This window comes from Phaethon aethereus, assembly GCF_964289735.1.
Source record: "Phaethon aethereus genome assembly, chromosome: 1".
Classification (NCBI taxonomy): domain Eukaryota; kingdom Metazoa; phylum Chordata; class Aves; order Phaethontiformes; family Phaethontidae; genus Phaethon; species Phaethon aethereus.
Genome location: NC_138575.1, coordinates 16,799,232 through 16,826,779, shown reverse-complemented (window position 1 = coordinate 16,826,779; position 27,548 = coordinate 16,799,232). Strand labels below are relative to the sequence as shown.

Sequence of the window (27,548 nt, the reverse complement as noted above, 5' to 3'; positions counted from 1 at the left end):
ATAAAGGCAAGCTCTGAGAGCTGGTTACGTTCTATGCTGTCTTCTTGCATCCTGGATTTTCAAGGACAACCGACATACAACAATGGAAAAAGAATTTATAATTTTAGAGGTATGTAAAGGTTGAGTAAGTTTGGTTTTACTTTTTAAAATGAGTTTAAAGAAGTGTTTACCATGTTACTACTGAAAGTTGTTGGAAACTAAAAGTACACTTGCAATTCAAATAAAAAACAAATCTTGCCCATTAGGAACAAATTTAGGTACCCATTATCGTTACTAAGCCAACGGCAATGTGAACACCAAAGAGATTAACTTATCAACGTTACCGCAATTTGTCTCCATACTTCCAACTTCAAGAAGGCCACTACTTAAGTGCATTTGAAGCTTAATAGTGTCAGATACAAGTCTTCACATCAAATACCAATTACTTTCTGCTGTTCAGTGACGATGCTAGCTTTTCTTTGGACTGACCTGCACACATCTTCTGACTGGTTAAATGCAAGTCTCAAGGCAGGCATCCCATCCTGGCAGTCACCTGTGGCATCCCAGCTCACCTCCTCCTTCCCAGCCTCTCCCTGCAGACATCACTGGCCATTTCACAGCAGATGGTGAGGTCTTGGCTCCTGCGTGTCTCACACTTCTCTCACCAGTCAGTGCCGGTTGCTTAGAAACACCGCAGGAAAGGGGATTTTGTATTGGCTTTAGATAATGACGAGCTCAATTGATAGCAGCTGACTGAAGATGACACTCTTTTAATTTTTTCCATATTTCAAATCTTTGCAGTATTAAGAAAAACCCATGACACATTTAAAGAAGCTGAGCAAGAGCCAGGAGTGAGCTGGGACAAAGGAAAGCAGAAACCTGTGGTTATGAGTCTAGCTGTAATTTACTGAAAGAAAAAAATCCACCAAACTTCTCAAAGAGGTAGTTTTGAAGAAAATGATTTGCTGCTGTGAGATGAGAGGGCTTAGGAGAAAATGTGTAGTTGTGCCACAAAAATACAACTGCTCTCTCCCACATTGACTCCAAGTACATCAAGGCATTTACAGCTGGCCTGTCCAGGTGTGCTGCAGACCTCTGAAGAGGAATGCTGGCTCCTTCACTTCCAGTCTGGATGTGGGAGCATCAACCAGCAGCAGGTTCTGCTCGGGTCACTCTGTGTGTCGTGGGCAGCAGCTGGCTGGCAGGGTCATCCAGGTGACAGTGAAATCCGGGTGACTGAATGGAGCATTTTACAGGAACACTACACACTACATTCTGCATCTTTAAAATAATATATGAGACTGGAAGTGGTCCCATATCACTTATCGTGAAAGGAAAGCACACAAGTTTTCCATAAGAAATAATGAGGCTAGTCTATAACTCACCATCCAGAATAGACAATGAGAGAAGCAGCGAAGATGTGGGACCCAGCAATATTTATATCGGCAAGAAACACCTAAAATTCAAAAAACCAACAGCCTCTACAAAAGGAGCCGGGGAGGCAGCAGCCTGTGGGAGAGGAACAGATCCAGAGGAATGAACCCACACACATACCAGCAAAGGAGATCAGTACATCATTGCCCTTACTTGAAAAGGACACAGGAGGGTGGATCTGGCTCCGGTGCCCGGAAGATTTGCAGCTGAGTCAGGCAACTGCTCTTTCTTCTGTGCTCTCCACAGATGGCCTGCAGTGAGGGTGCCATCCTATGCCATTGCAAAGCTGAGTGTTGACCTCAAAAACACCCAGCGACCCCCTGCCAGGCGCTCACTCACGTGTGCTCAAATCTTCCACCAATTTCCATCACAGCTACAGAGAAATAGGATTTTATGGAGATGTGTGATACATGATGCTATTTATATGAGAAGAAAGGCTGAACTTTTTTTTATATTGATTCTTCCAAATAATTCACTCTGTAAACTGATCTGTGAGCGTAAGTCTAGAAGAAATTAAAGTAATGTCATCCCACTGTGCTACAAAACAGGAATTCAGATTTTAAACAAGTGACCTTCCTCAGTAAAGGACAGCAACTTAATTCTGTGATTGAGAAAAGCAGTATTTCACTTCACCATTCACATCTGATAGATGGTATTGCAATGACATTGATTTAAAATGGCAGGCTTTTCTATTCTCAATGGACAAAGACAATGATCACAAATGTCATCTACGTGACACACTTCTTCCCAGGCCTCAGGCAGAGAGAATCTCTCAAAAGTGGCTGATGTGACATAGCAATAGCAAAAACATATAGTTCTGTCTAGAAAAGACACATCAACATTTAAGTAAACATTTCAGACTACCAGCATACAAAATGAGCACCAGCGTGCCCTTTCTTCTGTGCAAGGTGACACTGAACCATTCTGACTCTTCAGCCCATGAAGCTCTACCAATACAATTCCCTAACTCAGGATTTGTTCCCCAATTTCATCATGTAAATCAGGTCTCAACACCCGTCCTAACACCACACACTACTTGTGCTTTGTTCCTCCCAAAGCCCAGGTATTTGCTTTTTAATCTCAAAGTTCATCAATGACACTAACTCCCTGTGACATTACACCACAAGGACCAAATGGAAAGATCATATAGATTGTAAATTTTCCGCAAATATGCTGTATAACTTCTAAATAGAGAAAGAAAAGTCTTTACACTAAAAACAACTTAGATTATTCCAATCTCAAGTACTGTGATACAGTTCTAACATCTGGGTCTCCAACATCTTCCCTTACCATCCTTGTAAAGTAAGAAATATTTAAAAAGATAATAAACACATTAATCTGTCACTGAAACAGTGACTTTTGTCTGTTCACATTTAGTATATGCTGGAAGGCAAGTCTCAAAGACATGTAGATACCAAAGAGCAGAAAACCAAAATGAAGTGCAGCATGACAACAGAATTTCAATTATTAAGAGAACAAATGTTTATTTATTTTTAGCTCACTCTTGCTTTTCCAAAGAGCACCACCATGATACCAGTGGTCTGGCGCCAAAGAAAAAAGAAAGTGAATAATGCAAGACTTTTCAGAATGAACTATACAAATAATTCAGTTGCTCCTTACAGTGCACTTCATGTTTTATATACAAAATAGAGAAAAAAGCCCAAAAAGGTTTAACAGAAAGATGCATTAATAACTTATCTTTGTGGGGGATGGGGAGAAAAACAGTGTCATTAAAACACTACACTTCTAACAAATGAGAAAGCATTTCCCTTCTCCTGCTCTTTTTCAGAGTCTGGTTATTCGTACTGATATTGTAGATTCTCAGAATTATTGGGAAACTTCAGTTGTGGCTTTTACAAGCCAAGTTTGGTTTTCATTCCAGTACAGCAACACTGTCATAATGTGCGCAAAGTGCCCAGACTTTTGCAAAGTACACGAACTCGGGGTAGGATATTGCTGAGATGCACAACTGCATCACTCATTCACAAATGATGCACTACACTAATGGAAACTGTTTCATTGAAAATGTTACCTGATGGCATAACGCTATCACACAAAGTATGAAACATTTATCCTCACCCGCAGCGACCACGACTTCCTGCTAACATACAGGCAAAGCTTAGGACATTGTTCCCAAGGACTAATGCACAAGAGTCTGTATCCTTCAGGATGTGACATTCTTAGTAAATAAGTTATAAAAGAAAAGAGATTTAATTTAATGCCTGCTGTCATGACAGATACAGACCAAAATGAAGCATGAGCAAAATTTCAAGTTGTGATTTCCCTCAAGTACAGCAAAACCTGCAGTTGTGAGCAGTAAGTCTCCGTTCAATTTTTCCTAAGCATTCCTTGTAGATACCAATTCATTAGCCACTGTTATTGAAACAGTAGAAGAAACAAAAAGTACCTATCCCTATAAAGTATCACAAGAATTAAAGAAATCAAAAGACAATGGTAGATCTCAAGAAGTAACAAAAACAGGTTAAAGAAATGAAGAAAATACAAACCAACTAAAACCTGCAGGACAACAAGCATTCCCCAGCGCTCGCCATTCAGGAGGTCTGTACTTCAAACACACATCGGGGATTAATTTGTGATGTTTTGACTAGAAAGCTTTTCATACAAACGGATGTTTCACCCTGGTACCAGTCAAGACGTAATGCATGTGGACCGTCTGCCTGCATGTGTCTTTGGTGATGCATTGACCTAGTTAGTTATGTAATGTAATTTTTGGTGACAATTTCTTAATTTTGTTTGTGTTGTTTAGTATTAATTTTTAAAGAGACTGTAAGAGTGTTACTGTGGCTGTACATTGCCAGCTCAGCTCGCATAAAGAGAGGACAGGACCAGGACCCATTGACGGTGTCAGGTTTCTAAAATACTTGAGAAAAGCATTACAGCACCCTAAGCTTGTGAGATAGGACGCATCAAGCACCAGGCTTCAAGTACAACAGTAATGCCAGCTGAGGCAGATGTCTGTGACAGCCCCCATCCCACACTATCTATCCCACACTTAAGGCCACACAAAAACTTTCCTCACAGCTATCTAGAATACCACCACAAGTCAGTGATAGTTTGATGTTGTTTTACCTGCACAGAAATTACTCAGACCAACCTCCAAACAAGGATATACAACAGAAGATCACCTGGAATTAAGTGGGACTCTATTCAAGAACCAAGGTGCTCAAGCCATGGAATAACAGCCTGAACACTTGCTTGGTTTAGCAAGCAGTCACTTGGCTAAATTTGACCAAAGTGTCAGTACTAAGCCAGCTTTGCCAACAAACTTTGTTTTTTTAGAAAAGCAAACTTCCAGTTCTTCAAGGAGTTAGTCACTACGACCCTCTGGGAAACAGCCCTCAGGGACAAAGGAGCAGATCAGAGCTGGCAGATCTTTAAAGACGCTTTCCATAGAGTGCAAGAGCTCTCAATCCCCAAGTATAAGAAATCAGGAAAGGAAGGCAAGAGGCCAGCATGGCCGAGTCGAGACCGGCTGGTCAAATGGAAGGGCAAGAAGGAAATGCACAGGCAGTGGAAGCAGGGACAGGTATCCTGGGAAGAGAACAGGGACAGTGCCCGGTTGTGTAGGGATGGGGTCAGGAAGGCCAAGGCATGGCTGGAGCTGAACTTGGCAATGAATGCCAAGAATAATAACAAGAAGGGCTTCTACAGGTATGTCAGCCAGAAAAGGAAGGTCAAAGAAAGTGTTCCCCCCTTGACGAGCAAGACTGGCAAACTGGTAACAAAGGATGAAGAGAAGGCTGAGGTACTGAATGACTTCTTTGCCTCAGTCTTCACTGGCAGTCTCTCTTCCCACACGTCTTGAGGGGATGGACTGCAAGACGGCGACTGGAGGAGCAAAGTCCCTCCCACTGTAAGAGGAGATCAGGTCTGAGACCACCTGAGGAACCTGAACATACACAAGTCTATGGGACCTGACGAGATGCATCGCAGAGTCCCGAGGGAACTGGCTGATGTAGTTGCCAAGCCACTCTCCATGATACTTGAAAGGTCCTGGCAGTCAAGTGAAGTCCCTGGAGACTGGGAAAAGGGAAACATTGCACCCATTTTTAAAAGAGGTAGCAAGGAGGACCCTGGGAACTACTGACCTGTCAGCCTCACCTCTGTGCCTGGGAAGATCATGGAACAGATCCTCCTGGAAGCTATGCTAAGGCACATGGAGGACCAAGAGGTGATATGAGACAGCCAGTGTGGCTTCACCAAGGGCAAGTCCTGCCTGACCAACCTAGTGGCCTTCTGTGACTGAGTGACCACATCAGTGGACAAGGGAAAAGCTACCAATGTCGTCTTATCTTGACTTCTGTAAGGCCTTTGACACGGTCCCCCACAACATCCTTCTCTCTAAATTGGAGAGATGTGGATTTGATGGATGGACTATTCAGTGGATGAGGAATTGGTTGGGTGGTTGCAGCCAGAGGGCAGTGGTCAATGGCTCACTGCCCAGATAGACATCGGTGACGAGTGGTGTCTCTCAGGGGTCCGTACTGGGACCAGTACTCTTTAATATCTGCATCAATGACATAAGGACCGCTACCTATAGGCTATCCAGTACCTAGAATCTTAGTAGTGGAAGAGTTGTAAGAGGTACTGAAGGCTTTATTTTCCATCCCATTTTATAGAACCCCCTGTCCAAAATACTTCAAATGGAGGAAAAAAGCACAAAGTGGTTTGCTTGGGCTTTTAAGGAGTTTGGCTCCACGCTGTGCTTCCCAACAGTTTACGAACACAGTGCAATTTTTACAGTTCAATGATAAATGCTTTTTTTAAAAAAAGAAGAAAAGGTAAAACTTTGTTTTCAGGATCACCACTAGCCTACAATTATGAGGTACTTTACCAAGCACGTAAAAGGTTTGCTGATGCATTATCACAGGAGTGGTTCAGTTACTGTAGTAATAGATGTTCTTGCATGTTTTTACCAAGAAATAAAGCAAACAGGAAAAATATATACAGCGCTTACAGGCTACACCCAGTGTTCTCTGCTCTATCTACACAGAAAAATGAATTGCTGAAAAAACCCCGTGCTGAGTCTCTCTAAAGCCAAATAAGAGTTTGCACTTCATAGAATCAAATCCTTCAAGTAAATCACTTGCAAAACATTTTCCAGTTAAACAAGAACATTTAAAACCTTCTTGAACTCATTTAAGTGTTAAATCCAAGCTTGTTCTACAACTCAAGCCCTAAAGTCAACTTATGTTGTAAAAACAGTTTATACGTCATTCAAGGTTTATATTCTCAATGGAACTCAGATTGTAGATGATACTTTTTCTCTTTGTAGCCATTTCAACTATTATAAGCTGCTGAAAAAATTCCTGAAAAAAACTACTGTGCTTATCGCCATAGCAACAAAATACTACACTTTTGAGTATGTTATCGTATAGGATTTACACAAAATTGATTAGTAGTTTTCAATGGTTATGTCTTACAATTAGAACTCACAAGTTTTGGCTAATATAACACTAATGTCTCAATATCATTATTACAAAATGTAATCAAAAATTAGGTCAAGTACTGATATCAGCATAAAACAATATTCAAATTTGTAAACACATTAAGAGCGTAGAGGGGAAATTTTATCACCAAATGAAATTAATACATTTAAGAAGAACCACAGGAGGAAAAGAGTACTATTTGAAATAATCCAAGTAATGATAAAAGAAAACTGGTTTGAAACTGCTGAGCTAAAATAGAGGACAGCTCTTCATAAGGTTCCAAAATACAAGGTGGGGAAAGGCATATAACAGGTTTTGCAGGTTAATTTCTCTCTACTGGAGTTAGAGAAGGAAGGAGCAGAAGTTTATCAGCAGGGCAGAAAGCGCAAGCTTTATTAAAACTATATTTCAAAATAACTCTCAGTATATAGAGACCAGCTGATATTTTGTATTTAGAGCAAGGCTCACACAGCACAACAGACAACTGGCTGCAGATGGTAGGGAATGTTTCTCGGATGAGAACAGAATGCTAAACTGAGCAATGACTTCTCAAATTTGTGAAATACAAATCATGTACCTCAAAATAACTAAACAACAAAAAAATAAATTCTACCTCCTTCATAATGCTGCTGGGTTATGCTACAGTTGATTTAAATATATAATAAATTAAGCTACAGTCTAAAGATGTGCCTTGTTTATTTCAAGGCTTTATATCTAATACAGCATGTCAAGAAATATTTAAAATCAAAACATTATCATTATGCAGCCCTGGAGTACATATATCACTCCTAGGCTTACAACATTTTTCATTAAGCGTAATTTGGTACGTTTATACATGGATTTATATCATATAAAACTGGGCAGTTTTTCCCTAATAAAGCATTCAACACCAACAGCTTCATTGGCTCCTGGCAGCTCAGATATACAAAGCCCTTTCTTTAGGTCTCGACTCTTCCCGTCAGATGGGAACTGGAGCACTCAAACCCCCACCGCAGCACCACAAGCAGCAGTCAGCTGGCACAGACAGTCAGTCTTCTCCTGGTATTTCATCCCCGTCTTTGACATCGAGTAGTTAACACCGAGTATCTGAATTACCAAGGACAGGCAAGTGAGCATCCACTGTGATGAGGGAAATGAGTGTGCACCTCATAGATACCAGATTCTATGAAAATTAGGGTTGATATTTTCACATTAAATATTCTCAGGTTAAGTTATAACTTTAAGAAAAGTTGCAAAAAAAGTTTTCATGAAATCTGACACTAAGATCAACTGAAAGATCGAGTTTCAACTTTGGATTAGTGCCACATGTTCCCATCCTGCCAAATGAACATAAACATGTCAGGTACCTGTCAAGCTCTGTCTCTGTCAGGGTATGGCACAACAAACCAAAGTGTACAAGTGACCAAAAAGATATCATTTGGTTTTTATGTATGCACACACTATGCTTAAATAACAGCAAATTTTGGCTGCAAAACATAATCTCAAATATGAAATAGGCTGCCCATACTCCCTTATTAGAAAAGTAAAACCAAAACCCCACAGATATTGAATCCTCAGGCCCCTGTCATCTATCCCACTGATTTGGGGAAGATTTGGAGACCAAAAAAGTAAACATCTTGAAGGATACCAAGTATGACACTTGGGCCGGATGATTAATTTGAGGTCACTCACTCACAACTAAGTGGTATTTGGGTATTCTATGATGGATCATTCTTCAGGGAATGTGAAGCTCTAAACAATCCAACCTAGAGATGAAATGGTGTCTCAGACCTCTCCCATTGTTACACTGTGCCGTAATTAGTGTAGGATAAAAACTTCTCACTATATTCAACCCTATTTATTTGCAACCTGTTACCCGCTTCCCACCCCACCAATCTGGTGCTCTTTGGGAAATACTGTTTAGAAATTGTAAATACAATGTATCTTCTGTTGTAAGACACTAGTGCCTCTTGCCTCTGAGTACTACTAAAAATAATCGTAACTTAAAAAAACATTAAAAATTTAAAGTCCCAACAAAATATGAAAGATGCAAAGGTAATACAAATCACCATTAAAATTTAAATCTACTTGATAATAACACAAGATCTGTATGGCATTTATATGCAGACTCCTACTTTTGCTACACACAGTGAAAAGCAAGAAGGGGAAATTAAAGGGAAAAATAAATAACAGAAAGGGCTTACTAAAAAATTTTAAAAATTAAGTATGGGGCAATATAAATGCATTTTTCTTTAATAAAAACTTGTTTTCCTTTGGCTATGAAATGAACTGTTCTGCAACTGCCACCTTTATTTTAGACTAGAAACAGTCAGAACCACCTACATTTTAAATTTGCTTTTATTGCCATAGAAACGTATGTTTGCTTTAACTAAAAAGAAAGTCTCCTGGCTCATAGCCAATCGTCTACTTTCTATATCATACACTACAAAAGACATTATAATTCATTCATTTATATATCCATACTTGCACCGACTTAAGTGAGCTACATCTACCTCAGCTACAACGAAAATCACATGCCTACTGTGTTATGTAAGATATTTATACAACATTTATATTTAAATGGAAAGAAACTAGTGCAATCTACTCTATATAAAAAGGACAGAATTACTTCAACAGTATTTATGCTCTTAAATCAATCTATTTTATTAAATCTTTGTAATTAAACCTTTCCATGTTCAAAAAGTGATGGCAAACAGGTCAAAACCTGTTTTGAAAATGGTATTTTTGTTCTCTTTATAGCTGCTGATGCCAAGGAGAATGCACATAAATTTTATGTGCTTTTTTTTATCAGTGCTTATAAAAAACCAAATATATCCATGCAGTTTTAGTACCAAAAGAAAGGTCTACACTCTCTCTGCCCTAAAGTACTGTGCTACAAGGCAAAGAAGTGCCTGGAAGTCCCCACAGCCCCAATGGGTTTGGGCACACAGACGCCCCACGAATGCCGGTGGGTACCCACTGGCCCCTGCCCACCACTGCAGACGGCCGGCAGAACAAGGCTATCGTGTGTTACAGAAAAGATGCTTGTTTTGTAACCTAGGATAAAAACTGTCATTTCATTATAAAAGGACAGAATAAACATGCAGCATGTTCAATTAAACATATTTAAGCAGTTACAAGCAATACAGCAATTTGAACTCTCGGCAGTTTCTTAGCAATTCTACAAGCTCCTCGAAATCGAAGAGGAGAAAAATAACAACATGCTAGGTTTGCCGACACTAAGTACTGGCCTGAAGTTAACTCTATAAGGGGGGAACTGGATGCTTACTAAGTATGGCACAGAAAAGGAGAAATTTTTCAAGCCCTCGCAACATTTTGTTAGAGAATAATTCTAAATGTAACTCACAATACTGGAGATAAAATTATTTCTTCATTCATAAATCACTATAACTGCATTTGTGAGATAACTTACTTTGACTAGATAACAACATTTTCCATATGACTTTTGGTAAATATTTGAAAATCCATAGGCACTGAACTATATTGGTTTTTGAAACATTATTTCTTATTCAACAGAAATAGAAATATTCAAGTATGTGCAGAATCAGGAAAAAAAGTTCAAAACCATCATCATCCATAACTGCAGTATTTACCTCAATGTTCACAGGAAAAAAACATACACAAATTGACCACTACTAGAACAGTGAAGTGATCCTTTCCTCATTGGAAAAAAGACATTTAACAGAATAGTGGTTTCCTGGGGGGAAAAAAGTGCTAAAAAATGACAAACGGCTTTTGAAGAAGGAATTGTTCGTTTTGGGGGGTGTTCCCTTTGTTAGTGGGCGTGGGGTGTGTTGGTTTGGTTTGTTTTTTTTTTTTTAGCAAAAGGGAAACCTGAAAACAGGGGTGGAGAGGGACCAGTCTTACTGATTCTTTTAAAATTTTCTTATTTTTTTAATTGAGATATTCAGAGCTTTATTTGTACAGGTATTTCTAGAGCATGATTGAAATACTGCTTAATATTTGTGAAAGCCACGATTTCCAAAGAGTTTATACTAAAAATTTAAAGTTTGCAATGCATTTGTTATAGCTTCACATAAAAAAATTCCAAAGCACTTTAACACTTCCAAAACAAATATGTCTAAGGAAACTGCAGTTTCCCCACAGACAACTGACAAACAGAAAGTCAGTCTAAATTAATTAGATAAATTATTCACTGTGAATTATTCATGCAGCATTAGTTATCTCACACACACACACACACGTGTCAACCATAGAAACCCTCTCTAATCTACACAGATATTTTCCAGGAGACCAGTAATATTTTAGAATACAAAACAGTACAATAAACTTCCTAGAATACTTACAGAAACACCGCACGAAAAGTATAAGGCCACTTCAAATCATTATCTTTTTATCATTATTCAAATGATAAAAGGAAAAGGTGGTGCTCACTCTTCCTATTCTGGAGTGAAATAACACTAGGAGGAAGCTCTTTCCTAGAGATTTGGCTCTATAGCAAGACTAGCACACTACTACACAGTTACTAAGCATCACTATGTCTTAGAGGATACCATTAAAAAACCCAACCAAAAAGGAAAGCGGAATTCTAACTTTTTGCTGACCAAAAAACTATGAATGAAACACAATTCTGAACAGGTTCACCGCTTGTAAAACTTACGGTCAAACAGAATTAACATAAAGAAAGAAACTGCTTCTTATCTCCTGGATAAAAGCACTAGATCTAAATACATATTCTGATCAAACAGTCAACATAGAAGTACTACACCATTTTTAATTTATTTTCAAAATGAAGAAATCCCAACAATTTGCTTTCTTAGCATAGGGAAAGCTCAAGAATATTTGTGTAAGGGAGCATTCAAAATGGATGGTTTGGGAGTCAGAGCAGCAACATGCTCAGCAGCAAACTTCATTAAACTGTTATTTCCCTCTCCCCCCCCCCCCCCAATCCATCTTCACTCCAACAAAACACAATCCACACATGGCAGCATGCCAGTTGTGATGGACTTCATATTGGCTGACAAGATTTACGGAAACGCTCAGTGCACGAATACTTCGGATTAACTATCAGGAGGCGTGCAAGGATAGCTGCTTATTCTGAACCAAACCCTTCAGGTTCACTAGAAGAAGAAGGTGTCTTGAAAATAGAAGACTGCAAAAAAAACCCCAACAATGCTGTTATTTTTAAAGGCAAGAGAAAAAGATGAGCATTGGACAAAAATCAGTCAGACAATACCTTGGTGAAGGTCTCCAGAAAAAATAAAGCCTGACTAGATTGCAGGAGTAGAACACAGCCTTATGCAAAAGAAGTAAGTGCAAACACTGTTTAAAACCTTTTTTCCTCCCTAATGGTTTCTTCCTATTAACAAAGTACTTCAATTTAAACAGGCTGTATAAATATTGTATTCACCTGATACAGAGCCAAAGAAAAACTACTGCTGTCGAAGAATCATTAACGTGAACCAAGTTCTACCCTTGTGCAAAGCCTGTCACCTAGGAGGCTGCAGAGAAAAAGTCAGCTCTGCACTGATGTGGTTCCTACAACATTACAAAGCAATATTAATTAAAAAAACCCCACCTTTTTTAATTTTAATGATTATGCTTTCTGAAAAGACTAAAATGGGACCAACAGGTAAAGTTTGCTCAGCTACTTGTCTGTGGCATTTACATATAAATATTATTAAAAACCTTAAATTCATTTTAGAGTTCCCACTCATCTTCACAAGGTCAGACAGCAAAGAAGCTGCAAGCTTACCTCCAACTTTCGCCACAGAACCTGCTATAAGAGCTAGCTAATGAATCCTATTACTAAGCTTAGTGAAGTGTTATAATTATTCCTCATCAGTCTAAAAAAAATTTCCCCCATGCCCATTAACATTTTCATATAAGACTATATTTTGTCTGAATCCCTGCTGCATGTAAACAGGCAACTCAAGTGGGAACATTTGGATTAGAATTGTGTATTCAGTGCAGATGCTAAATCCAGCAGGGAAATTATAAAGAACCACGCCTTTTTTTTTTTTTTTTTTTTTTATTAACTGAGCCCTTGAATACCATTAGCAGCTCTAGAGGTACCATAGTTTTATTACTTCTTAAGTGCGATATACATAAATATAAAAAGTCAATCCGTAATTTCAGATGAGAAACAAGTACATCAGTGTAACCATGTTAGAAAAAAAGCCAAGGCCCAAAGAGCAAACTCTGCTGTGAAGGCAGTCTGTGCCCATCTCTCGCACAAGAGTATGAAGGAAATTAAAAGCTCTATTTCCCATTTCTAGCACAACCAAACTACCGCGCTCCAGACATCCCACCTCAAGCTGAACCTGCCCTCCAGCACGCTGACTCCAAGGCTCGGAGTCTTGGTTTGGTCCATTCAGACCAAAGAGGCAGGAGCCTGGACAGCACGACAGCAGCAACAAACCCTCAGGCTGCAATTTGGAAGAGGTCACTGCGCCGCCATCGCTGGCAAGGCTGGCCCACCGTCAGACACCTCAAGCCACCAGCTAAACGTTGTAGCCTTCCTTTAAGCAGATGTATGCTGCCCTTTTATTGCTATCCCAACATTAAAATCCTATGACTACCTTTTACCAACACAGGCTTCTCTCTCTCAGGACCAACTCAATTCCTCGGGCTCCCTTCTGTACTGAGTAATGAATGAGTCTTATTACTGTTCAGAATAGGTTTGCCTCCCAACAATGTACGAACCACCTCCTTCAGGTCTGTTTTTTTTTCTTTTCCCCCCCTTTCTCCTATTTCCAGGCTTTTCTGCTTGCTTCACTCCTTTACTATTCACTACTCATGTTATGCACATCCATTTTCTTTTTGTTGACCACGAATATCCCCTCCAAGTCCTTCAAGTTCACTTCTGCCTGGAAACTTTAGTCCAGCTTTCCTAAAATCTCACCACATGCCACACTCTTTTTGTGTTTTTCCCCTGGACTAACAGGAAAGGAACTATTTTAAATGTATACAGTGACAAATGCTGTTCAAAGTTCATGCTATTATATAGCAGACTTTTAATAACAGGCTAAGTTATACAGCTAAGCACTACTTTTAGAAAATCCAAGGAATGTGTCTAGCTTGCTGCTTTCTAGAACTGAACTGAGCTCCTAGAAGGCATGGAAATTGGGGAGAGAAGCCGATAGCTTCCAGAAACTGATCTAGTCCAAGTCAGTTGGACTACCTTGTTGAAATACAAGTAGGTTTTGTGTTAAAGGGAAAAGATATGTTTCTATAAATTTGGAGTACTGTAGCTAGCCCCAACAGATAATAAACATGAAGCAAAGAGAATGATAACACCTAAATGGCCAGCCAAAAATGCCCAATTTTGGCTGTTCATATTAAGAAAGAAAAATAAACTATCCTAGTTAAATTTGCAGGGGTGTGTGGTGTAGGGATATGTTTGTTTTTTAAGCACAGGATACAAATTCCCATTCCCTTGGACACAACTGAAACAAAACATGCTATCCTTATTCACAGCATCTTCTTCAGTCAGTTTTTGCTTTAGAAGAATCACATTCTCTCACGAAAGAATGGCAATCACTAGTCTTATTCTTCCAACATTTTTTTCCACTCTGAAACATGTATTTTCACAAAACAGATACCTGTTCCTAAACAAAGCATAGGGAGCAGCTGAATGTTCAGTGAGGCACTAGTATTGGAGTGGAATCCAATACTGTTACCAGACACGTTGTCCCACAAGCAACCTCAGAAAAAGAGCAGCAGTTAACCCAGCAGCAGTTAACACCTCAATGTCAGTAAATTCAGCTTCAACCTCTGAATAACGTCACTTGGCTTAAAACAAAATCATTACACCCAAATTTATTAACTCATAAGAGATTAATTTTAATTTTCTTTTATTTTCCAGACTTGTAGCTAGAATTTTCCATAGGTTTCAGAAGCTGTGAACTAATATAAAGCTAATAATGATGTCAACAGAAAGCTAACTTTACTTCCAAAAACTTCATGGTGAATCTGAAGTGGGGAAAAGAAACAAAATCAAAACTTAAACCCTCCTGCCTCACACTGCTTCCCTATACATACATGAAGTTTTATGGAGGTTTTTTTTGCTTGCCCTTTAGGACTACCTACCACATATGAAATCTGCCTGGACTTCAGGCAAAGAAGAGTTGGTTCCAAAACATACATTTGAAGCAGTCTACCTAAAAGAATCTGATCTTCAGACAGGCAATTAACCACCATTTCCAGATAAACGTTCAATTTATGTCAGCACATTGAAAACCAAGGTGAAAGATTAAGGGATAGGTTTTGGTCACAAGCCACTGAAGCAAGGCTGACTTGAACTACCCTGCCAGGTAAACACCGTTAACACCAGGATTCCTAAAGTATACAGATATTCCCCAACTCATGGCTAGGCGAGCAAACTGAAGGTATAAGCAGAGCTCTAAGATACCAGAAACAAACTATTATTTTTAAAATACAGCAGTCATGTTTCTATACAAGGCAGAAAACCAATAACGTTCTTTATACACTGTATTTCTCAAAGGTCATATCTGCAAGAATAAGTCAGCCTTTTAAGAGACTTTAAGGATAAAAGGAGAAACAAAAATCTTCTTATCTCTCTTTATCAATTGTTTAATACAGTAATTCATACTTTCAATATTCCTTGCCAAGTTTTGTAGAGGCTTTTTCTTGTTATCTTATCATGCACTGAATTCAATTAGTATACTTTCTCAAGATCAAATGTCTTCATGTTTTATTTGCATTGCATGATTTTTAAATTATCCAGAGGAGTGCTGTTTTTATGGGTTCAACTCAAAACAAATTCCAATGGAGACATCAACAGGAAGAGTTTTTGTTCTTAAGGGAACAGACAAAATTCTACGTATCAAATGGTTAAAATACACGAATGGAACAAAAACATTCCTTTCAAGTACCTCAAGGTCTCTTGGCCATGCTTCCCACAAAATGTAAAGGCAAAACCCACCCGGAACTGACTCTGGCCTTTGGTATTGACACAAGCAAGAATTTCAGGTTGACATGGCTATCAAACATATTGGATTTGGGGTTTTCTTCAACGAATCCTTAGCTCAACTCCTTTGTTTCCTTTTGCCCCAAAGACTTCCATCTAATTTCATCGCCACAGGTAACAACAGCCTTAATATTATAAAAGAGGAATTAATGTCAAATAAGGATTTGAGTGCCTGGAAGCAGAATGATTCAGAGTTCTGCACAGACCTCCCACAGCATCACAGTATTATCAAGTTTCATTAAATAAGATTCCAGCTGATGTCCAATACTAATAAGCATGTCTATATTTTTTTCAACACCAGGCACATTGGGCAATGGCCTAGGATAAAAAGGACTCCCAGAAGTAAAAGGGAGAATTATGATTAAGAATGAAAACACTGCAAGGTTACAGCATCTCCCTAGAAAGATGCATGTCAAATGGTTCCAGCCAAAGCCATAGGCAGAAATACTAACAAGTTAAAATATTATTTAAAAAGAAAAGGTGCAAGAAATAGAAATACCCTGGAACCAAGGAGGACTGAGGGTCCAGATCCCCTGCCTGATAATACCTTATTTTAACTGACAGTTAATTGGGTAAAGTTATGAGCTGAAACCTAATGGTAATGAGGTGATTTTACCTTTATATCATAACACCTTTCTCTCCAATGGGGAAATACAAAACGAAAAAAGGAGACTGACTCACTGATCCAATTGGAAATTCTGCAAAGAAATAAAGCGAGTCAAGCCTACAGGAGTGAAAGAGTGGTATGGATACATTCTTCCTGGTCTCACAAAAAAGCACTATTACCAAAAAACATATTAAAAATAATGAAAATACAAGAAAAGTCTGATCTAGAAGCAGTGCCCCTTACATAACATTCTGGTAGAGACACAGAATCGTAGGTTAAACAATATTACGGCGTAATGATCAATTTTCTAAATCATGCAGTGAATTTCACAGAAGCAGCATGGTTCCATGCACCACTCAGCCCCAGCAGTTTTACACGGCCAGAATTAGTAAGCACGACATGTGCAAAAAAAGACATCTTCGTGATCAGAAGTTGATACATATTCATGGATAAGAACAGGTAATAAAATGCAAACATCCACAGTTATAGCAGATAAGGTCAAGAGTCTCAACCCTAATTCACAGCTTAGAGAAATCTGGGATAAATAGGTCTGGGGGAGATTACACTGCTCTCCTACTGTAATTATGATTCATGGTTACACACCCTTCATCTACACAAAAATAAATGTCTAGTCTTAATGCAAATGATATTCATTTCGTCAAGATGCTAAGTTAATACTATACTCATTCACTACCGACTTCACATGAAATACCACACGTCCTGGCACAGCACAGCTCAGTATCGCTACAAGAGGCATGCAAGGAAAAGCCATGCAGTTTGCAGATGCTTTCACACCAGAAAGACAGTACAAACATACTATGCTATGATTTGCTTTGAACATTGGAGTGTTGTCAAACATATAGGAAATTAATGATCTATTTAAAATGTCTCCATTGAATGCTCTAATGATTTCTTTCCAGTCTGAAATGACCACTACACTGGCAGCCTGTAAAACTTTTACAGAAGGTGTGCCAGATAGCTTTATTGGTATGCACAAAACTGCCACATTAAATTCACTCCAGAGTGCTTGCTCTAGAATTAGCATTACAAATCCCACTCTCTAATTCACTTAGGAACACAAGCTACTTCATATATACTGGTGTATTAAGCCGCTGTGCCAGTGCCTACCTGCATTGCTATGATTTGATTGCCTGTTTTTAACTAACATGCAGAATCTCTGCCTTAACTGTACTAAAAAACAAAATTTAACAGCCGTGCAAGTCAGACATGTTTTGGTAGGAAGAGTCATCCCAGAATGCCCTCACAGCAATGTCTTTGATCCTTCCCTCGGTTGCAAACCTCTTCTGACCACTCTCCCCTTTTCTCTCCTGTAAGGCTTCAGAGGCTGAGCAAAGCATCTGGGAAATCTGAGAGATCCACAGCATATTTGAAGGGGAAGGCCATTTCGCACCTGTAAACTACTGCTTCCACAGCCCTTGGGGAGCTCTCTTCTTTCCAACATCTTCCTCATTAGTCCTTCTACCCCTGATTTTCCTCTCGCCATCTCCCTTTTGCACTACAGCCCCACCATCTGAGAGGAGGATGGTGTTAACAGATGATGATTAGCTGGACGTGCCCAACATTCAACTCATCTTGTAACATTACTGCAGAACGCAATGCCCTCCCCGTCACTTCTCAAAACACAAGGTTACAACACCAAAACTCATACTGGGGAGCACAGAATAGAGCATGCAAAAGCATCATTCATGACTGCCAGAAAAAATGTCATTTGCATAACCAGTCATGGGGAAAGTGTTTGTCAAAAAGATTCATCCTTTTCCTTATACCAATATGAAAATGCTAAAATATAAGCTGCTAAGCACTATCAGCAGCAGTGATTTGGCTGAATAGATTGGAAAGGATAAAGAAATGTGAACCATTTGCTTAACAGGTATCCCACATTGGTACAAAAAAGTTCTGAAACAGAACTTTGTTGCTGAAGGCATTTTTATTATTTTCAAGACAGAAGCTGCTTGATGACCATGTGGAAAATGCAATGAATTTCTCTGGTTTTATGACAGACGTTAAAACCAAACTTTTAATAAAGTAGCTTAAGCAACACAGATGAAGTTCCCCTGTGATTCATGATTTCCGTGACAAGAATAGTTGATGAAACAGTTATGAAGGCATTAGTTTTTAGTGTGGGACTGGAGAATATGTTACGGTTACATTCTGTTACTTGCTTGATGAGGAGGAGTCAAACACCGGCTTGTTTTCACTTAGAAAATGATGCCCCAAGAAACTGGAAAAGATGCTCATGTACCAATTAATGAAAAAGAACATCTGTTCTTTTTCAAGAAAGGAAGAGGCACTTTTACCTAAAAGTAAGCTAAATGATTTTCGATCTAGAGTTATCTTTCCTTGAATGCCACATACACACACTGTCAGTTTAGGGTCATTAAAGCTGTTTGTAAAACTGGAATGATGTCCACAGTGTCTGATACAAATTACTACCATCATTTGTCATTGCTATTAACTACTGTTTTAAAACACTGACTGCCACAAATAGGCAAAATGAATACAAAAAGTGCTACAGCAATATATATAAAAAAAAATCCAACCAAAATACAAAAAGCAAAATAAAATGGAAAGTCTTTGCAGAAGCACACATTTAAGTTGTTAATACCTGAACACTTGGCAATGAAACCATAAGCAGTAAGCTGCTCTTGCACTACACATGCCAAATTCAAGACTGAAGATCCAAGCAACTCCTCAAGAAATGAAAGTAATTACAAATTAACCCACTTGTAAATACCACCTCTAAGTCACAGAAAGGTAACAAAAATAACATGTCTTGATGCTGACACACGACAAACTTTTTCATAACAACTAAGACTTTGGATTAAATAGGATGAGGGGCAATTATAACCAAGTTATAATTAAAAACTAGAGTGACCATAACTATCTAATGCCCATTTGCTAAGCATTTCTAACAAGCAGGACAGCATATCCTTGTAAATACCCTAATTTTTTTAATGCCCATTGGTGACAACTCTGAAGCTGTGGATTACCTGAGAGGACAACACTGATTCCCTGTAACCAAGCTTTCTCCTAGGAATATGCCTGATTTAAATAAACTCCAGGAACACAGTAAGTTGTTGGGGTGGGGGGAGAAAGAGGCCTGCACAGCCCAGAAAGCCAACAACCTCGTAATTAGTGTGCCAGTCCAAGTTACAAACGTATAGAGGATTGATTCAACAACCAAGCTGCAGTCAGTGCTACTGCAGTCTTACACCACCACATTTAGTTTACAAATAGTGGTACAGCAGCATGAGGAAAAAAAAGAGAAACAACGTCATACCCTACAGCCCAGTGACTGAAAAGAAGGACTGGATGGGTCAAACACCTGCTGTTTTTATTTCTCCAAAGCATAAAAACTTTAATGATAGACATTAAGTGGCTTTCCACAGAACTGAACAGCCCAATCCCTAATTAGGATCAAGAACCTTGGCACAGGACCGTTAAACTCAAGCTGTTCTATGAATACCCACTTCAGCTTTTTATCAAATCAGCTACAATGAACTTCATTTCCCACCCTGCCACTCCCTGGAAGAACTAGGAAAAATTATCCAAAGCCTCAAAAACATAACGGGAGGAAAAAAATCCAGCCCTGCTTCACACCAGTGATGAGTACTTTGAAAATCCCTTCACTAGTATGTGTCAAATAACTTTTCCCAGTTACTTAATTATTTATTGTAAGGCTTAAAGCCAAACTCAATGAGGCAATGAGATTAGGTATTATAAGATGTTGAAATTCAATTTACAGAGATGTAAAATAACTTGCATTTCTCTTTCTGCCAGCTCTAAGAAGTTACAGTATTTTGCTATCAATGTTTAAGGAAGCAAGAATTAAGATGAGCCTTACTTAAGAGCCTTACTTGAGATTCCCAGGTTAACACTTTCAGCACAAAGCAAAGGAAAAATATGTAAAGGAAAGAAAGTCAATGGAATGGTAATCTTGCTTTGTAAGTACACACATAAGGTTTTCAGCAATTATGGCATAAGGATACAAAAGAATAAAAAAAGGATTTGATTTAGATGCCTTATTCTCTTGGGGGCAGAACAAAGGGACTTTCAGAAGCTGCCTTTACTGAAAGAGAATCTCTATACCACATACCTAGTTTTGTAAATCTTTCCACAAGTTGCTTGTCTAGAATATGGTCGGCCAGGATTTGGCCTCTGGGTAATTGAGGCATGTAAAATGCTTGCTGACCTCCCTGGTGTCTGTTTGGCCGAAACCAAACTTTATTTTATTTATTTACACTCTTCAAGATGTGCATTCTTAAACTGAGTAATTTTTTGAGTGCAATTCTCATATAAGAATAGGTGGTATAAAACCTAGAATCTTACACAACTTTACTTTTTCCTCAGTTAATAAATCGGAATCTAATTTAAAACTGTAGGATCATAGCAACATCTGTTCATTTTGAAGCTACCAGTATATGAAATATTTCAAACAATAGCAAAACAGACAAAAAAAGCAAATCAAGTTCCCACAGGCTACGACTTTAATGTTTCTTCTGATTTTTATCTCCTTATTGACAGGCAGAGAGGCCAACAAGCATTCAGCATACCTGCTCCAACTTCTTTTTCTTCTTCTTCAATGTTGTTTTTGATACTGTCGTACTCCTCATCGATTGCCTGGTTGCCACGCATTTGAGACAGAATCCTCCGTGCTCTCTGAGTCTGGCCTTTCTGAATGAGCCAGCGGGGACTTTCAGGAAGAAACAGGAATCCAAGAAACTGTATAACTGCCGGAACAGCCGACAGGCCCAGCATGTACCTGCAAAGAAGTAAATAAATAAATAAGTATCTAGTACTTGCCTACAAAAACATGCTATGAGAAGACTCAGTTACAGCTACTCAAGCTGTAATTTACAAATCAAACCCTACTCCCTTTGTATTCTTCATCACCAGAAGTTAAGCTGGCAAGAATCATATTCTGCAAGTGTATTAGAAAACAGGACCCTTGCTTTCAATTCCAGGAAATCTCAAGGACACATTGACTATTCTGCCACCACTGACCCTACAGCCACTGCTCCCGAGAACACTACATCAGACTAAATAAAAACCCTGAAACATTCCAGTAGTTTGGAAACTGATAATCCCTTCAGTGAAGATAAAAGAATGAACAGAAAGATAAAGCAAAGGCACAGAGAACAAATGGGTACTGCTGATGGCAAAAATGAGACTGAAATCTTGCGAATTGTTTTACAGACATATTTTTAAAAAAATAAACCCAAAACCAGCCAATGAAAAATGCTTAACGTGGTCAGTAATACATATACACAGACACACATGACCAAGGAATACACTTCTTGTGTAAGGAGATGCCTGTTTTACTTTTGAAAATTTCTGACTATAAGCAGAAACACTGAAAAAAGTTAATTTCATCAGCACAGCAATTACACTAGATCTTTTGGAGACTCTGCTCTTAAATCTTCAGCCAGCTGCAATGTTAGGTTTTAAATCAAAACTGCCTTTTAGATGCCCAGGGGGATTACTATATTCAGGATTAAGGCTAGTTCTCTGCTCAACAGAGAATTACTACTGGCCAGAGAGTTATACTTCCAGGGATCAGCGCTGACACCTGTGACGACACCCACAGATACCATGATTCACTCTGGCTAAAGTGGGGGGAAGAGACTGGAAGATAAGCATATTACCAACTTTCAGGGGTGGTTCTAGTCTATACATGTCACATTTTTATATTCCTTCAATAAAACACCAGGAATAACAACAAGAATTGCAGAACAATGTATAATTTTGTTCAACTTTAAGTCTGACCTTTTCCCACTTGAGCTTCACTGAGGTTTTTTTCACTTCCATTAAAGACTTCAAACAGTTCTGGAGTCACTGTACATTATTGCAGCTATCACGGGTTTCACATTAGTGGTTATAATCATTAAAACACCTCCAGAAACTAGCCCTCAGACGGAATACTGAGATAGTTTGTACTCATGTTCACCCCTTGACATCAGTCAGGAGATTAAGATCAGCTAATCTCTCCTCTAGCTCCTCTCTTCATGAGGAGACTCCAGGACACATGCTTTCACACAGATGATTCGGCAGTCTCTCACCTGGATGTTTTTATAAAGCATGCTATGAAATAAGATTGCTAATAGAGTAGGAAAGAGAGCACAACCATTAACGTAAGCCTTGTTTCAGGGCAATGAAGCAAATGTATTTGCCAAGTCGAAATGCAGTTTGGATGAAAATGGAAAAAATCTTTCTTAAAGGTATTTGTAGGTTTAACAAAGAAAAACACGAGCAACACAACAGGACAGAAAACTGAAGAATGGGGAAAAGAACACCCAAAAGGTAGTGCAAAGAGGATGGCCATCCCAGGACAATGTGCATGCAGGCCAGTCTTCCCATCCCCAAGCTGAGTCCTCAAGTTCTTCCTAAAACCAGCAAAAATCTCCAAAGGTCATACAAGTAAATCTTGCTCCAGAAAGAAATCTGTGAGCAAGTCTCTTATTTTCTAACACTTTAAGAATAATATAACTCATCATTAGTTAAAAAAAAACAGAAAGAAGAAAATAAATTCAAAACACAAAGCTTGTGGAAGGTTTATTAGTTGAGTAGTCTTCAGTCAACACATCTAAGAAGTGTCACTAATTCAGTAATGCTCTCGTTCATTAATGTCTTAATTTCTTCCTACGCTCTTCCCTCTCCAGAAACATTTTGGTAGCTGTATACAGTCACCTTTACACATAACACCATTGAAGCTCACCAAATTGTATATTCAGTATCTGCATTACAATGGTGTTTAGAAAGCCTTTTCTATTTCAAATGAAGAGTAAAACAAAGCCATAGAGAATAAAAGCACAATTGCTGTATTCTGTCAAACTGCTAGCAAAAGGATCTTTTAATGCATCTAAATGAACAGATTTAGTGCTTTACATTCATATTTCCTAATTTCTGCGCCTCCAAAGCCTTAAATGCAGCAGAGTCTCCAGAGCCAAGCAGCTGGGTACCTGCAGTCACCTTTGGAACCAAAATCAACTGAGGCTCCTAAAAACTTGATCCAGCCTGTTAACGCTACCAGTTGGACTCTATTGCATTGTTTATCACAGGCAAGATATAAAAAGAAATGTACAGAAAGTGCTCACTCACTAAAGTTAGTTTCCATTCAACATGTTTCTGGTCAAAGTTGAGTACAAAGAGCAGGCCAGAAGAAAAATGATCAGTTAAGAGCATACATCCATTGCAATTTCAAGAGTTGTTGCAATTTTCAGATCAAACAATTTTGATATAACCAATTTGAAGTAAAAGTGGGCAATTTTAGACATTCCATGCAGTGAGCCAGCTTTCAGAAATCTAATATAGTTCGGTCCTATACAGATACAAGACTTTACACTTGAAGACAGATGTCTAGCAGACCTGAAAAAATCCAGCATGAAATTTAATTGTCTGCTGTAACATTTCTCCTTCTCAGACATACTGCTGCAATACTATTAAGATGGCATTAGCAGGGTTTATAAAGCTAACCTGACATAAGAGTCAGGTTAAATATTTGTTTTCTTTAGTTTATTTTTAATTTAATTTCCAAGAACAAGCAGAGCCAAGAAAAAGTGAAGTTCCTTATTATTTTTTGTAGCACTCCAATACTCAGCCATTCAGTCACTAAGAGATAGAATAATTGCTGTAATTTTCCTTCTTATATGCAATGACTCAGGAGTGAACATCTGTGATTTCTCCCCATGCATTTGCTGGCCACTCTTTCCAGGTGACAGACCATCTGTACTCTTCCCTGCTCTCTTAGGTTACAGTAAACTAGCTGAGGACAGACAAGTACACAATCCCCAATTAACAGTTCCAGCATGACAGCTGAGAATCCTTGGGTACCTCATCACTAGCACAGCCTCAGTTTCTGCCCCGTGCATCACCAACAGTTTCACATCACTCCGCTCAGTCCAGCAGAACAGTACTTGGCGCGTACATAAAACATAGCATTACTGCCTTAGCAGAAGTTATCCAGCATGAGCCAGTAGGCTGCAACAAACAATTCCTCCTCCCTACTCAAAAAACTGTACCGAATCTGGAAGACTGGAACCAAACCACCAACACGAGAGAAAGCAACAAACCAGGAATAGCAATGGATCACACAGTGCAACTGGAGTGTACAGCATAAAAGAAGAGGCTGAGAGAATTGGGTTTATGCTGCCCGGAAAAGAGATACCAAGAGGAGATCTAATTGCATCTTTCACAAGATGAAGGAGCTCGTAGAGAAGATGAAGACAGACTCTTCTCAGATGTACGCTGTGAAAGGACAAGAGTCGACAGTCACAAGGTGCAACAACAAAAATTCAGATCAAAGATGAGGGAAAACAATTCTTCACAGTAAGAGTGACCGAACATCTGAACAAGTTGTCTTGAGAAATGGAAATGTCCATTATTGGGGATTTTCAAAAGCCAGCATCTCACACCACTCTGATCAAACACCCAACCCCCTAGTCTTACTCAATCCACAGGCTCTAGATTTTACTTTTTTGTTTTTAAGTTTAGATAGTTTAAAAGGCCTGAATTATACCAGAGTAGTTTATTTTTTGTTCCAAACAGAAGAATAAGTTATATCAATGTAGAAATTCTCAGAACAGTTGTGCAGCATTTCAGTGGGTGGGCACCTCATTCCTGTTTAAGGTATAGTGGCATATCGAGACACCAGTGTTTTACAAAAAGATGAAATTTACATTTGACAACAGTTATTGCCTTCCACCTAATCTTCCACTTCAGCTAAATATATTTACAAAGTAATGTATCAAAATATGGTGATTTGTGTGTGTGTAACAAACTGGAATGATATTTTTCACTTCATCATTTACACACACGTGATGTACTTGTCAATCCTGTGTCACCACTTGATTTGGAAACTGATACATCCTATATGACAATGCTAGTTCTTTGACTGTTCTTTTCCAAAGAAGCCTAGAAGTCTGCTTTTGAGCTGCAAAAATTCAAACTAGGGAATATGTTAGTTTACCTGAAAAATTAAACAAAAAGCACAGCTCCAGTAAGATCAATACTTATCAGATACTTTGTTAGCTTGTGTTTTTCTTCCAATACGCTAGTATTTACCGAAACACACAGATTACAAACACATCCTTATCTCCTATGTGTCAGCACACTACTGGGACAAAAAATAGATTTACATCCACAAAAGCTTCCCCCAGCTGAATCCCTAACCACTGAGGTAAACTGATCTCAAAAAATCTGCCTAAAGAGAAAGTGCACAACAACTCTAACAGTAACAGTGACTCAGAGATCCATTTCTAAGTAAGTATCTGTACTTGTCCATTCCTCCCATCCAGTCCCATCCACAGGGAGGCATTATATGAGCAAATTACTTAGGCTAAAAGTTAGTTTAAAATAATAAAGCAGCTACTGAATAACTGGCATCGGAGATCAAATACTTCGGTTTGTATTTTACTTAGATATGCATTACTGCATGACATTAACTTTTCTCAAATTTGGGCATATTTCTTTTAACTGCAGAAGGGGATTAGTAACCCTATAAAACTAAGTTTTTCTTTCAGTGAAGGTTGTTTCTCAATTCTCCATAAGAGGACATACAGTCTGCCAGAGAATGCAGCTGCATTATAATGAAAAGGTCATCAAAAGCTTCATTTAAAAATGCAAAATGCTATTTTCATTTGACCTAAAGTATTCATTTGACCCTTCAAATTAGGTTTTTCAAACAGCAAAACAATTCCAGTCTGTAGCAACAGAAATCACAAGTCGTACAACAACATGCATCCCTTTCCCAAGAGTGTTTCAAGAGAAAAGCACACATAATCAAGCCCAAGTTTCCAGAAGTTAGAATGTATAGAATGTTATTCCTCCTACACATTTCTCTTAATTATTTTTCAAATCAGCACTGCAAGTAAAATACTAAGCCTAAACACTGAAATTTCTCATCTCTCTCAAATGACATACCACTATAAAGATGGTAGGTATAAGGCTGCAGTCCAGAAACACTTAGCAATGTCTACAGGAAGAACATAATACCCAGAAAGTAGAATAGAAGAGATTCATGTTTGTCTATAACCTAAACCTTTCACAATAAAGGTATGCTACAATATCCTTCACTTCAATTCTGGTTGGATTACTACTGCTTAGATTAAGAATATTCGAAATACACCTCTATTTTGCGCAAACAGCATTATACGTACTGGAAATTTGCCTTTTGAAAAATCAGCATGTAATTATTCTAAATGCAAAAGGCAAGCTACTTTCATAAATATCATAAATATCAATCATTCAAGCTTGTTGATGCATATTTATTGCTGACCCATTTTAAATTTTAGTAAAGTCAAAAAACCTAAGCATACTGTGAATATTAAGCCTAAGTGAACGCAGTACGGATATCAGTTAGCAAGAGTTAATAATTCAAGTTACATGTCGGTATACAGTTTTACCACTTTATATGTAAACTCTATTTTACCAACAAGAACTATAATAGCTGTCAACCAAATCACGACCACGACAGTTTTGCTTTTAGCAAGGAAGATTCACAAACCTCCATCCATCCTTTGCGAGGTAGCTGAAGAGTCCATCCACGACACTCGCAAAAAACTGCCCTCCAGTGATGAACAGAGTGTTAATGGTGACTAATCTGCCTCTTAAATGCGGTGGAGCAACTTCCGCGATGTACACTGGCACAGTCATAGATGCTACACCTACAAGAATAAATTCAATTACGGTTATAAAATCAAAATAGATACTATATCCCTTTTTCATCATAAAATACTATACCATTTAAATGGAACAAGCTGGAAGAATTTGATTGCCAGGTTCCAAAAGATGAAAAGAAAGAAAATACAGCTACTGAACTCCAGAAGCATACCAGGAGCAAATCGGCACACACACTGATTGCTAGTGGTTGTATTGCAAGTTCAAGGTTTGATGTAATGATACAAGGAAGAAGTCACTTCCACTCACAATGCATGTACACTACGATTAAATAAAAGGCGTAAATATATTTATAGTTTTAAAACAAAGAGCTGCTACAATCCAAGTAAGCACACTTAAGTCAAAGTGACTAACTGAAGATGCCATGTGTTCACAGCTCTGAGCTTAAACGGAACTTTAGCATGGTTTCCACCTCCAAAAAAATCAAGGC

The 27,548-nt window shown here is 38.5% G+C and overlaps 1 protein-coding gene across 1 annotated transcript in view; it reads right to left on the bottom strand.

Annotated features, from left to right (window-relative positions):
• Window positions 1–27,548, bottom strand: part of SLC2A13 (solute carrier family 2 member 13) — a gene marked incomplete at both ends in the record, with an annotated part of 152,533 nt that overhangs the window by 93,878 nt on the left and 31,107 nt on the right. The window contains 2 exons of the mRNA XM_082011851.1: window positions 20,998–21,206; window positions 26,946–27,105. Of these exons, the coding sequence (XP_081867977.1) occupies window positions 20,998–21,206; window positions 26,946–27,105 (369 nt within the window). The remainder of the gene's footprint in view (window positions 1–20,997; window positions 21,207–26,945; window positions 27,106–27,548) is intronic.